General features: G+C 46.4%; 1 protein-coding gene across 22 annotated transcripts in view; it reads right to left on the bottom strand.

The window, feature by feature from the left end:
* Positions 1-13,644, bottom strand: part of ZMYND8 (zinc finger MYND-type containing 8) — a 122,379-nt gene extending 108,735 nt beyond the window's left edge. For 3 of the 22 annotated variants that reach the window (XM_034641703.1, XM_019807737.2, XM_019807744.2), the window contains exons 1-3: positions 13,545-13,643; positions 12,626-12,859; positions 3,796-3,866 (exon numbers count right to left, since the gene is read on the bottom strand). Coding sequence is in view for 19 of the 22 variants with exons in the window: in XM_019807737.2 (XP_019663296.2) it covers positions 3,796-3,866; positions 12,626-12,639 (85 nt within the window). In the remaining 3 variants the exon portion in view is untranslated. Of the gene's footprint in view, positions 1-3,795; positions 3,867-7,052; positions 7,539-11,409; positions 11,481-11,816; positions 11,954-12,126; positions 12,215-12,625; positions 12,860-13,544 lie in introns of those variants that run through there. The other 19 variants (XM_019807733.2, XM_019807743.2, XM_002926998.4 and 16 more) reach the window with 14 other exon arrangements.
* Positions 13,645-14,147: the final 503 nt, after the last annotated feature.

Raw genomic sequence — 14,147 nt, 5'->3', positions numbered from 1 at the left:
TTTTTTTTTTAAGATTTTATTTATTCAACAGAGATAGAGACAGCCAGCGAGAGAGGGAACACAAGCAGGGGGGGAGTGGGAGAGGAAGAAGCAGGCTCATCGCAGAAGAGCCTGATGTGGGGCTCGATACGGGGCTCAATCCCAGAACTCTGGGATCACGCCCTGAGCCGAAGGCAGACGCTTAACCGCTGTGCCACCCAGGCGCCCCTAAATCTTTTTTTTTAANAATCTTTTTTTTTAATGTACCCTTGGGGTGCCTGGGTGGCTCAGATGGTTGTGTGTCTGCCTTTGTTTCAGGTCATGGTCTCCGGGTCCTGGTATTGAGCCCCACGTTGGGCTCCCAGCTCAGTGGGGACCCTGCTTCTTCCTCTCCCTCTGCCTCTCCCCCTGCTTGTCTCTCTCTCAAATGAATAAATAAAATCTTAATCAATAAATAAATAAATAAATAAAGTGCCCTTGATGTGATGAAACTGCTACTTTAGGGTGCCTGGGTGGCTCAGTGGGTTAAGCATCTGCCTTCAGCTCAGGTCATGACCGCAGTGTCCTGAGATCAGGTCCCTACTTCTCCCTCTCCCTCTACCCTTCCCCCGCTTGTGCTCTTTCTCTCTCACCAACTCTCTCACTTGCTCTCAAATAAACAAGTAAAATAGAAAGAAGAAAGAAAGAAAGAAAGAAAGAAAGAAAGAAAGAAAGAAAGAAAGAAAGAAAGAAAGAAAAGAAAGGAAAAAAAGAATAGAAAAGAAAAGAAAAGAAAAGAAAAGAAAAGAAAAGAAAAGAAAAGAAAAGAAAAGAAAAGAAAAGAAATGCTACTTTACTCTGCGATCTTCTTCCCCAAATCCACCCGAGTCCAGCATGAGGAAAACATCAGATAAAATCCTAACTGAGGGACATCCCACAAAATACATGAGCAGTACTCCTCAAAACTATCAAGGTAATCAGAAACAAGGAAAGTCTGAGAAACTGACAGCCAAGAGGAGAGACTTGAGGAGGCTTAAGGAGCCATAACTGTATGTAACCTGGTTTACTGGGTGGGATCTTGGAACAGAAAAGTGACCTCAGTAGAAAAACCAAGGGATTCTCAACAATGTACAGACTGCAGTTGGTAACGACACACCAATATAGATCCATCAACTGTGCCAAATGCACCAGCGTATGATGTTAATAACGGGGAAAAGCTATCTGTGTGCGCGTGCGCGCACGGGGAGTGGGAGGGGTGACATGGGAACACTCTGCACAATCTTCCCAACTTATCCGGAAATCTGAAACTGCTCTAAAATTAGCTACTTTTAAAAATGTAACAGAAAATGATGGAATGGCTCCTTTGGACTGGGTGGCCACCGAAGGCCTCTGGGAGAGGATGTCCGAGATGAAGCTAAGAGATAAGAAACAGGCAGCAGGGGCACCTGGGTGGCACAGCGGTTAAGCGTCTGCCTTCGGCTCAGGGCGTGATCCCGGCGTTATGGGATCGAGCCCCACATCAGGCTCCTCCGCTATGAGCCTGCTTCTTCCTCTCCCACTCCCCCTGCTTGTGTTCCCTCTCTCGCTGGCTGTCTCTATCTCTGTCGAATAAATAAATAAAATCTTTNAAAAAAAAAAAAAAAAAAGAAACAGGCAGCAGGACCCAGAGCAGCATGTTCCTGGCAAAGGACGCAGGACACACAGGGGCCCCGAGAGGGACCAGAGGGGAAGGAGGTGGGGCAGCTCAAGCGGAGTCAGGGAGAGAAATTGGTTAAGTCCAACAGAAGGTCACAGGGTGAATGAAGGCAAAAGAGGTAACCCAGGTAGGCAGGCCACACGGACCTCCAACTTGTGCCTAAGGGCACTGGAAGGTCAGTGGAAGGAGTTGGCAAGATGAGCAGGCTCTGGTCTGTCTTCTAAGAGCACCCTAGCTGCTGCAGGGACAAGACCAGAGTGGGACAATGCAACAAGGGACAATGGTCATCCCAGGGGAAAGCACCCCTTCAGGTGACAACAGTCACTGGGCGGTGCAAGCTGGTGAAGAGCTAGGAGCATCCAGGGGGTCTGAAAGAAGCCGAGAGGAGGGCTCTCCCACACAGGGTGGGGGGGCCTGAGCAAAGTGGGACTCCCGCCCTGATTGAGGATCCCTGAGTTTGACCCTTTTGGAAAAGTCTCCACAACGAGGCTACGGGGCGTTCCGGGCAGTGAGTGCCCAGGAAGGAAGCGCCTCCTTGGCAGTAGCTGGAGCCTCGGTTCGATCCCATTCTACGTTTACTACCTGTGAGAGGGTGCTAGTCAGAGCCTCAGTGTCCTCACCTGCAAAGTGGGAACACCACCTCCCACCTCCTAAGGGGACTAGAATAAGTCAAGAAGAAAAGGCTCCTGATACAAAAACAGGGCCTTCGTAAATACTGTCAGTGAGCATCACTTCTACAAGAGAAGCCCAAGGTTGGAAGGATCTTAGAATCTGACCCAACACCCCATTTTATAGATAGAACATGAAGGGACAGAGACAGAAAGCGTACAAATGAGGAGCACAGTGAGGACAAGGACCCCCGTGTCCCATTTTCTGGTCTCTCTGTCCCAAATTCCAAATTCCATTCTGACCACAAGGGGAATGGGGCACGCTCCCTCATCAGCAACTGTCTAAAGATCCCTCCTCAGGAAGGTTCTTTCCTTGCTCAAAACTTCCCCATGGCTCTCCTGATCATTACAGGTGCCGCTGGCCCAGCAGCCAGCGGGGGGGGGGGGGGCCCACCCCCTCATCTGTGAGGCCAGGTCCCAACAACAGCCAGGTTCCACTTCCCGAATCATAGCCCTCATTATCTGACCCTCATCTTTGCCCCAAATGACAGGGCTATCTTATAAAAAGCCTCAAAAAGCTTTGCTGTTTTAGATGTCTCTAGGCAGCCACTTCTTGTAATTCTCTCTAGCTGAATTCTAGAAAGATCTAGAATCTTTCTGGCAGAGTCTATAATAGCCCTCCCTCCAGCCCTCCCTACCTCCCCCATAACCCTCAGCTCAAAGCAGACATTTAGTGACTTGTCGAAGGAATACCACCATTTTGGTACAACCATTAAGCTTGGAAATGAGCATTTTCATCAACCAAAGATGTGGAAAATGCTCCAGTAGCTCATTCCTAAAAACACCCTGAAGACAAAAACTGAGTAACTACTTCCTTCTGGGAAGCCTCCTACCATCTCACACAGACCAAATGAAAAGTACCAATCCCACAATTAGAAGATTTTGAGGAGTCTAACGCAGGATTCTGAATTAAAACATCAACCGTGTTTGCTCTAATTTGCTAAATTCTGTCCTAAATGCAAACGCTGGCCGCAGCATTCCAGAAAGTCCTACATTTCCTCTTTACCTCTCACCAAGACCACCGTTTTCCAAGGAAGTGGGCCAACTTTGTTTCACTTCTGTGATTCCTAAGAGGCCTGTTATTAAAATCAGAAACCCAGCAGCACCTAGACACTCTGGTTGCTTCTAGAACATGCTTTATTGAAACGGTGAATTCCTGAAAGTCACCCTGCAGAGAGGCAGCGAGACAACCCTCCCCCTCAGTCATGATATACATGTAAAATTCACTGGTGAGACAACCCCCCTCCCCCGCCCCACAGGCAGGTCTACTACAGAGCCACACAAGGGTAAAGAAATCAAAAGGAGAGGATTTCTCCACAAATTAGGCCCATCCATCAAAGGTTCCTCTCCAAGTCAGAGGAGTGTTACAGCCTCGGATCCCAGAGCCACACTTCAGTGCACTATCACAATTAGAAAAAGAAATTCCAATTTCCTCCTCTGCTCTGGAATAGATAATACAAGATTTTTACTCACCTTTGGAGCGAGTAGAGATATCCATGCCCTCTACCACCTCCTGTTCAGTTTTTATTTCTTCTTCGGCCAAGCTGAAACAGAGCAAATTGTGTTCACGTTTAGGGAGACTGAGAACCTGCCCCATGGAGGCTGCTATCGAGAAGTTCTAACAACACACCCACATTGAAGACAATCCCTCATCCTTACGCAGGTTGGGGGGGAGACAGACCCCACACTTGATTTCCAGCAATGTGCTAAGACTCCTAAAGGAGTTTTCAAACCACTATGTTGTTCTTTTTTTAAGTCAAATTACTATTCCAGTTGTCATGCTGTTGGGGGATGCAAAAAAGCACATTTTTAGACACAAAATTACAATCTGCCCCCGTGGGCCAATGAGAACCCAGCCGGCAAGTAAATAAGTTTCTCCTTGTTAACACTGGGTTCAGGTTGGAGGTGGTTTGCAAGGTACCCAGAGTTCTGATCTCTGAACACTGCAAGGCAGAGAGCATTTCCCAGACCTCCCAGCTAATTCTTACAATTTCCCGATGAGGCAGGAACAGGAAAATATATATATATATATAGGCTAAGCTGCAAAGTGGGAGAATATGCCTGGGTTAGAAGCAAAATGCCTGGCCTCAAAACATTCAAACCATGAGCACTTATCCCAGGAATTAGGCTTGGGGTGTCCATACTTCCACCCCCTGGATGTTTCCTCTCTGTTGCATGCATAGCTTAGAGAAAGCATTCAGCACTCTTGAGCTGTGACTAATTATCCCCCACCACAAAAGTGGAATGAGGAAGGATTATTTAAAAGACAGGCTGGGGGGGGGGGGGGGGGAACCAGGGAACCAGGCCCCTTGGCTGGGAAGGTCCACCAGAATCTTCTCTCACTCTCTGGGCTGGAACTCCAACTGAATGGAGTACAGACCACTTCATGCGTTCCCCACACACACACCTCCCAGGCAAGCCAGCAGAGTTCTGCTTTCATAGGTGCAAAATGTTTGAGCTGCTGGAAACTTCCAAGCCTTCAGGCAGACAATGAAGTGATAAGAATATGAGCAAAGTACTCCAGCGGCAACTCCATCAGTCTGTGATTCACCATGAAGAAAATGGGTGCATCACCAAATGATATGGCCAGAATTTTCCATCTGGAACACCCAAGCCAGGACTGGAGGGAGGGCTGAGTGACAGAGGAAGGATTAGAATGTCCCTTCTGTGTTCCATGGTCTGAGACTGTGACAAGACAAAAGAGGAGTCCAAAAAGGCCTGGAACCTCGGGGTCAGATGGAGATGGCTTTAGGAGAGGGCCACGTCTGACTGGCGAAGAGGACTCAGGATGGGAACCAGACAGAAAGGAAGAAATTGTAGCTCAGAATAAAATTAGAAGAACTTGTATGCCTCACACTTAACTAGTCCCAGCAGAGAGAAGAAAGGCAGTTTAAAATTGGAATATTAACATATTTAGCTCTCTGATATAGAACCCTATTAACAATTTCATTTACACTGCATCCGTGGAGAAAGCTGTGACACCGATCGCCACAGAAACAACTGGAATTTTGTCACAAATGGTTTCCATCAGAAGCACACTCTTAAATTTAAACACTTCGCTATCATGCAATATTACAACGTGATTTGTGGAAGGTGATTTTAGCACAAATACTTTTCACTTCAACTTCAGAGACATTCTCAACTCGGAAACACACTCTGCCTGCAACACACACACACACATAGGGTCCAAATGAATACTTGCTGATGCTTTCTTGCCTGGGGTGACCAGAAATCCATTTTCATAAAAAAAAAAAAAAGTGTGTATATATATATATATATATAAAATCAAGTGACCCTCAGAGATGGAGAGATGGTCAACTTGAAAAGAACAAATAGCAACCTTGATCTTTCTAGCAACTAGAATTCTGTTTCCATCTCTGGCATGAAGTATGTGAAATCCTCAACTTACTGCAAACGATCCCACATTGTGAGGACAGAGAAAAACGCTCATCTGGGATCCCACCCAAATGTACAGTGATAAAACAGTTATGCAGAACAGAGCCCCTAAAACCCACTTGAAAGATTTCTGCAGTGATGAAAGCATTCAAAGGTGTATTGACCATGGAGGACTGCATTCAAGAGAACAATTATTTGGCTCGTGGCAAACCAGAGGAGCGGAGTCCTTCAGGCAGGGATGCTGCTGAGAAGCTAGGGAAATGCAGACTAGTTAGTGGTGGCAATCTGCTGCTGCAGAAAAGAGGGGAGAAAAGTGAAGCTGTTTTATCTTTCCAAGTGGGCCCCATAATCACCTAACTTTAGCAATAGCACCACCAGCTTCAGCCAAGATTTCAAGCACAATTTCAGAAAACCATCTTTTTCGCAGATCAGCAAGCCATCATTTCAAAGGGAACCCGTGCACGCACATGCACGCACGCACACACAATAACTTGCATTTGACTAAAGGAAATTGCAGTGTCTATGCGTTAAAAGGGAAAAAAAACTTCATTTACAAGAGCAAAGACCAGAATGCAAAATGAGTCATTCTGAATAGCCACATCTAAAGGGACTTCCTTTTTTCTACACCACTGATCTCAGTTTTTTTGGTGGTTGTTTTTTTTTTTTTTTTTTTTGGTTTAAGAACTAGTATGTTATTAGGGAATGAAATTATGAATATTACATCAAAAGTGGTGCTGAGAAAAGATCTGTACCTGTCTGAATGCCCCACAGATCGTGGTCAATTTAGGTTAAAAACTGTTCAGTTGTTTGGAGGAGGGAAAAAAAGTCAAATAACAATAATTGTTAAAAAGAAAAGGCAGCTGCACCTGGAGAGAAGACTTTGAACTCTTGTCATTAACACATTAAAGTATTAGAAAATATACAGCATCTTTCCTATCTGCTAACTTCCAGCAACCCCAATTATTTAAATCAAAAACAATGGAACAAGCCCTTTGTTTCAAACTGACATTACTTTTTTTTTTTAAGGTCCAATGGGGAGGCTGGGGGCCAGCTAAAGAAAAGGGTGAAATTAGCTGAAAACCAAACAACAGCCTTTCACCCCAACAGGAAAATACATCATCAACTAGTATATATTGTCTGTTCCCACCGCCACCTACCTCTTGCACTCACATTTACCCTAAGTCACTTGCCTCTGGATTTCACTAACTGATACGTTTCAGGCAATTAAAGAAGGAATAACAGCGTCTGCAAATACAACCAAGACTTTCCCATCCGGTCCCAGAAAGAATAAAAGATATGTCCCCCAATGCCTGAGCAAGAAAACCCAGGCTTACTTCTTAACCTGCATGCACTGGAAAAGCGCAATTAAAAGTTGCAGATGAAGTGCTGCACCTCCAGGATGTGTTAAGCCTTCTGATTATTAATTCTGAGGACTCAAGGCTGGTCCGTAATTCCCAGGAATGCCATCCCCTCCACACTTCCAAGAGAGAGAGAGAGAGAAAGAAAAAAAAAAAAAATCTAGTTTTGACAGGGAAAAAAAAAAAAGCCTGGATACACAATGCCCAGATATTTCTTTTCCCCAAGTGCCCCTACTATTTGACTTTTAACCAAGAAGCTAGAATATATAACCAGCATGCACGAGACTCTGGGTCTACAGACGAGGATCATCGGACGGCAATTCAAGAATCATGCATCATTCGGAAGGACTTTTCCTTCAGCTTTTTACTTTCATTCAAAATACCAAACTGGTCCAGGCTGTAAGAAATATTTAATCCCCAAGACACAACATCTTCCTCTTCTAGATCACAAAAGAGTGAACATCAAAATAAGAAAACCATGCTTCCCTAAATCTGCAATTAATTTTTTTAAAAAAAAATTGGGGGTGGGGGGAAGGGAATGGTTAGCAGAGCAGCTTTATATAAGCACTCACCTAAAACAGGCAGAGTCATCGGGAGCTAAGCTATTTATGCAGGATTCTTAAAATGGCGTCTGGCAACACTGCCTCATTCCTGTATTGAAGCTAAAATGGTAGCAGGTTGTTCAAAAGCTGTAGCTCTTGGAGAAGCAGCTCTGCTAGTTTCAAAGCCACCTTCCTAAATATCAGAACTAGGAAAAGCTCAACCAAAGGACACCAACAACCCAACGTTTAGAAGCTTAAAAAAAAAAATCTGCAATGACAGGGGGAGTTTGTGAAGTCACAGGTTCCTGAGGAAAACCCTTTCCTTTTAGATCCTGAGCCTTCCACAGGAGCCTCTGAGATAGGGCCCCCTTGCCCTCAAATTAGGTGGGTGGGAGGTTAGAAATTATGCAGCCCTGTGGCAAAAACTGCGGACAGACAGGTATCTGCACAAATGCAAAAATGTTAAAGAGGAGCAAGCTGGGGAGGGGGAGGAAGCCCATGCCCCCTTCTTGATACATTAGAAACCAGCTCTGCATCCCTACCAAAAAGGAGCTAGGTGGAATCAAAGTGTTGCAAGGAGAGCAGCTCTCTGAAAAGCCAAGCTAAAGGGCTGCACCCGTTCTGAGGCCAAGGCAAAAGAAAAAGTCTGTTTATAAGCCTGAAAACGGCCACCAAATACCCAGCCAGTCCTAAGACAGTTAACCTCAAGGAAAGACAATCTGAGTCTGCAAGAGGAGAAACAACAGTAAAACATTCCCTTAGCCAATGCACGGGATACTCACAAATCAGATTTTTGTCCACCCCCAACAGAGCCCTGAAAATTAACAATGGGTTTTGCAAAACCCGCTTTCAGAGGCTGAACTAGCAGCCTCAGAGTGGATAATGTAATTTACTGTTACAGGTCTGAGAATTGGCCTCGCCACTCTGGTGCTGAGTGGGGAGTTTCAAGGTGACTGCTTTTCAGCTCCAGGGGAGAAAGGAGGGCATGGTGCCCAAGGCTGTGCCGGGGCAAGGACGGGAGGTTGGCTCCTCGCCGGCCGGTAGGTAGGTAATCTTGATGAGGAGGGACAGCCTGGCAGCAAAGCTAGCCGCACTGCTGACATGGCTCCCGCCTGCTTGTTTATCTGTAAGGAGAGTGGAGAGTGGGGGGAAGGGCAGCATAGCCTTAGCAACCTGGAGCCAAGGGTGAATCCTCACTTGTTTTGCATTTAAGATCAAGGAGAAAGGACTTCTAAACATATTCCCTTACTAAATCTCTGCTGTGGGGTGGCGAGGCCACTTTTGCATCTATCTTTCTTTTCAGGGTCAACCAGAGGCAAAGCCAGATCTAGGGCCTCTCGGCTGACAAATGTTTGTTGCCTCTGCCACAGGAGAGGAGGAGGAGAAAGAAGGCAAAAGAAACAAAGAGATCACACATTGGAAGAGGCTGGACTTTTTAAAAACCTACCTTTGCCTCCAGGGTTTTCTGGGTTACTGTCATCCTGGCTTTTTTTAAATGTGACTCATTTTCCCCGCTCTCCTATTTAAGACCTGAAGAAGTTTCCCCACTGTCCTCCCAGGGAAAGAAAAGGGGAAATGTTTTGTTTAAAAGAAAAGGGGTTACAAGAAAGAAAGAAAAGAAAAGGAGAGAAAGAAAAAAAGAGAGAGAAAGAAAGAAAAAGCCATTGTTTTCATCCCTAATTTATAATCCAAGAGGCCCCATTGTTTCTTTCTTTCGGACTCAAATCTTTGAGCTGTTAATTATAAAAGTAACTGGACTCGGCTCCAACAGGCTAACTATGTTCATGTGCAGCAATTAGAAAAACTCTGTAGAAAGTTTACTGAGTGATTATATATAATTAATTCCTAGTTACAGACGGAACACTGACCATTTTCTGGAGCTAATAAAAGCAGTTACTCCCCCTCCCCCACGTGAATGCCACTTAATTTCCCAAAGCAGAAAAGTGAATCCATCCTGGAGGGTCTTGAAGGAAAAAAAAAAAAGATTAGAATCAAAAGCTCCAGTGTGTCTGTGTTTGTTCCTTGCAGCTGTGCATCCTCTGGGGACTGAGGAGGCAGAAGGAAAAAGGGAAACTGCCCAAGTTTCGTGCCTCCCTCTGAAATTTATAACTGTGGCAGAAAGATCATTCTACCTTGATGGAAAAATGAAAAAGGGAGTGGGGGTGGGCGGTGGGGAGGGAATGCCCCAGGACTGGAATGTAGGAGACACTTCAGCTTGGCAGATAGGCTTCTCCTAAAAGGAACAAAGATGGTAGAAACTTCCAGAAGGCCCCTTCTCAGTCTGGCCACTCTGTCAATCTGTAACCTTTCCTCCAAGTCTATTGGTTCAAAAGCTGGAGAGAGGAGCCCCATTGGGCTGCTCTGCAAGCCAGCACTGCTGTTCCTACTAGTCCTGCTGCAATGCAGACATTTATTCCCCCCCCCCTTAGTGAAACTGGGAAATAAGCTACTTTGGAAGCAATTAACTTTTTACAGACTCATGCTTGGTGGTGGCCACAGTACCAGAGGACAGTGGCCAGCTTGGTCCAGGGCTGGGAACTTGCTGGGACTGCACATCTGAAAACAGATCTTGGCTTTGCAAACCTGTGGGAGCCATTTTAATGCAAGCTTTTAAAGGACAAATGCCTTGCCCTTAGGTTTCCTTCCAGCCCAACAAACACACCATTATGCAAACGTTGAAGGCACCAAACCAGGAGTCTTGTGATTAGATATTGCTTCTAGGGAGGCCACAAGAACCTCAATATGTAATTTCCATTTACAGCCAGGAGATAAGAACAAAGAAAATAGCTAAGTGTCTGGACTGACTTGTGTGGGGTAGTAGCACTGTTCAGTTTTAAGTACACAACATCATTAACTGCCTGCACTTCTTAATTCAAAAAGCCGGCCTTGCACAGACTTTTCTTAACTTAGAATTGGTACATTTCTCGTTATTAAGTGAGCCTTTTTCCAACCGATGCTAAAAAGTGGGTGGCTGGACACTAACTTAAAGGAAAAAAGATTACTGAGTCCATAAAGTTGGCATAACACAACAATTGACTATATTTCCAGCACTTACAGTCATGCTAGATTGGTCTCCAGGCTGGAAACTTATGTAGTGAACTTCTGGGCAAATTCTGAAGCTAACGCTGAACAAGCGTCTAGTTTTCTTCACTCATAAGTTCTAGCTACAGCATTAAGAGATCAGGAGAGGTGTAAAAAGTGAGAAATAAATCATAAGTAAAGGCAAGCGTGCATACAGATGTGTGGGTCAGGCTTGGGAAAAGGCCAGATCCGTTGTGCAGGGAGTCCTGAATCAAACCAAGTTTGGTGGTGGGTGGGATTTTACACTACAAGTAAGTATCCTAAAACGGAGTGCTGACACCCCCGCCCCCACACGCCGCCACCACCACCACCAGGCTCCTGCCTCACCAATGTTTAGGGCTCTGTGACTCTAAGAACAAGCACTTTCGTTGCATTTCACAAGCAGATCACCTAAACAGAGTTCTAGCTAATATCCACACAATCCCAATTAAAGGTCTCCAGGCAAGTCACAATGAACTGAACATTTCTCCCCTGTCTCAGGGTAAACAGGAAGTGTGATCTTCAATCCTAGCAGCAGGTTATCAGGAAAAACAGTGGATTCAAACAGTCACCTAAAATCAAGACACTATTAAAAAGCCCTTATTTGGTTCCTGCTAATGAAAAGCCACCCCCCCAATTGCTATAGCCAAGACCCTCTGTTACAAACAGACCCCAAATGTCCACCAAACTCTTTATACGTGGTCACAGAGGAAATGGATTGCTTTACTTACCCAACAAATGTTCAAGCAACCGTCTCATTTTTCCACAGTTAAGAAGAGAGAACAGGCTGGCAGATTTGGGACTTGATCAAAAAGGAAATTTTTTTTAAAGTTACATGGGATTATTAAAAACACACACACACAACAACACAACCCAACAACTGAATATGGAATGCTGTCATGAGCCCCAGACATGATTTTATTTCCTCTGTGCTCCATCACACAGGAGGACAGAGGATGATACAATGTAAAAGAGGGAAAAGAAAATGAAAACAAGGAGAAAAGATACATTAGTTCATTGAAAATCATGCAAGAGTAGAAAGCTAAGGGATTCAAAAAGAGTCCTCACAGATTTATTGCAGGATGTTGTCCAACCTCCCTCCCCCTCTACACACACCACCCCCCATCCCCATCCCTACTCCAAAAACTTCCTCCAAAGCCTAGAAAACACTTTCAGAAACATTTGCTGGCTGTAGGCTGGCTTGCAGAAGAACACTCTGTTATCAACAGAAGTCAGGAAAAAAGGCTGAACAATGCAGTTTCAAGTGAAGCAGCCCTGTAGGGAGAGAACAGACCATGTAGAGACACCACCACCCACCTAGGCCCCAGGAGCTAGGATCTCTCCTTAGCACTGCTCTGCTGAGGGCTTGGTTCTTTCTAAAACACACGTCCTCTCTGGTCAGAACTTACTCCAGCCTTCCCAGAACCTCTTTGGAGAGGTAAACTTGCCTGCTTTGCTGTCTGCCATGAGCTCTCCTTGGAGAGAAGCCTGCTTGCTTACCTTCCATTTTCTTCCCCCAGCAGGCATGTGACACAGGAGAAGACAATAGTGCAGGGGGGGGGAACTGCTCAGAGAGAGAGAGAGACAGGGAGAGAGAGAAAGAGAGAGAGAGAGAGAGAGAGGAGGAAGAAGAGAAAAGAAAAAAAAAAAAAAGCTTCTTTTTTGGCATTCCAGGATCTAGCTTCAAACTATTCCAGAAACACCATGTCCTGGTGAAGAAAAGGTGTGCCAGGCCTTTGCTAGTTTGCAAAATCAAGCTATGGCTAATGGCTACTTAGCCATGTGACCCAAGAAAGCAAAAAAATTCTCTCTAAACAGTTCCAAGTTAACCTAAGTGCTGTGGGGGTGAGTGTGGCACGGCCAGCCACAGAGAAATCACACTGCTCGCCCACAATTCGGATGTCTCAGAGGGAGGGGGAGAAAAGATGGTTAAAAAGTCGAGCTTACCTCTGTGGATGCATTGTTAACACTGTGTAATGTCAATACTTATAAAACATGGAGGACAGGCTCCTAGTTCTCACAGAAAAAGGGTTTGGCACTTCGGCTTGATGATCTGGCCGCCTAATAAAAGCTCATCCCCGATTGGCTGCCCCGGCAAATCGGAGTGTAAGGCCGCCCGGGATTGGCTGAAACACTTCCTGAGCGATTATCTTTGTGAGGCTCTGGTGAGCAAGAGCCATCCTGTGCATAGAAAAAGACAGGCTAAGCTAGGCCTTTTGCAGCAAGAAAAACTTGGGAAAGGGGCCCCCAGACGCACTTCTCCCACACCCTGGCTAGATTTCCCGGCACGGGCAAACCAGTGCAGCCAGCCTGACCTGCTCCAGCAAAGCCTGAGGCCCGGATGCCACTGGGAAGGGAGTTTTTGGGGTGAGCTGAAAGGGCTCACCCTCACCTGCCCCCACAGAAACGGCTCTTGGCTGGGAGGAAGCCTGGCCCTTTTCTAGAACAATCCAGCAGAGTGGTTCTGCCCCGGAGGGGAGGGGGGAGGGGGAGGGGACGGAGCGAAACCGAGGAGTGGGGAGCCCCAGGAAAACAGCCAAGGGGGGAGGATAAGAAAAAGGGGTTTGAGGAAGGCCCCTGAGGAGCTGAGGGGAAAACAGGTCAGGCGAGCCCCGAGAAATCGCTACAGGGCAGCCCTGGCTTCTCAGAGGACAGAGCATTCGGGCTGCTGGGAAGAGGAGGGGAGCAGCGTGGTCAAGTTTGCATAGTCATTGTCAAAAGGCCTCCTGGAAAAGCAGGCCGGAGAGCCATTTGCCCGCGGAGACTCTCACTTCTCGCCCCCCCTCAGCCAGGACTCAAAGGAAAACCAAAATGGGTTCCTGCCTCCCTGCCAGGATGCCAACGGGGCCCCCCTCTCCGTCCTTACCCTAAGAAAAGCCAAATGCGCTCCTAGCAGGCCACATGCCTAGATCTACAAACTTCCCCTCCCGGCCCCCTCCCCCACCACTGAGGCCTGCTAAACCTGTCAGTTAAACAAAAATCTGACTTCCGTATTAGTCTGCAATGCCTTCAGCTTCCTGCCTATTAACCCTCTCTCGGACTCTGGGCCTGGCTGGGAAAAACTAGGCCCTGAGATCGCAAAAAAGGCCTGTGGAAAAATACCAGCTGCAGCTCTCCCGGCAGATGCAGAAAGAGAGAGAGAGAGAGAGAGCCGCTGTCTCTCGCCTTTGCTTCCCAAGGAGGCGTGTACCTTCTGAATCCAGGGCACAGGCAGTGCCTCTCCGTCTGAGAAGCCATTTAAATCCAGAGGGAGAAAGAAAGATGTCAAGCCTAGCGAGGGAACAAGAACCCCCATTATTAGCCAGGCCTACACCCACAGCTTAGCCCTTCCTGCCACAATCACCCCTGTATGTATGTTCTTGGGGAACTGGGCCCTCGGTGGGCAGACAAATCCCATGAGCTTTATAAGGATTCTTGCTTAAATTCATTTCCACAGAGAACGGCTTCTTTTCGTCCCCTAAGGCAGATG

Source organism: Ailuropoda melanoleuca, chromosome 13 (assembly GCF_002007445.2).
Source record: "Ailuropoda melanoleuca isolate Jingjing chromosome 13, ASM200744v2, whole genome shotgun sequence".
NCBI lineage: Eukaryota > Metazoa > Chordata > Mammalia > Carnivora > Ursidae > Ailuropoda > Ailuropoda melanoleuca.
The sequence above is the reverse complement of the archived record's forward strand: the minus strand, read 5'-3'. Positions and strand labels throughout refer to the sequence as shown.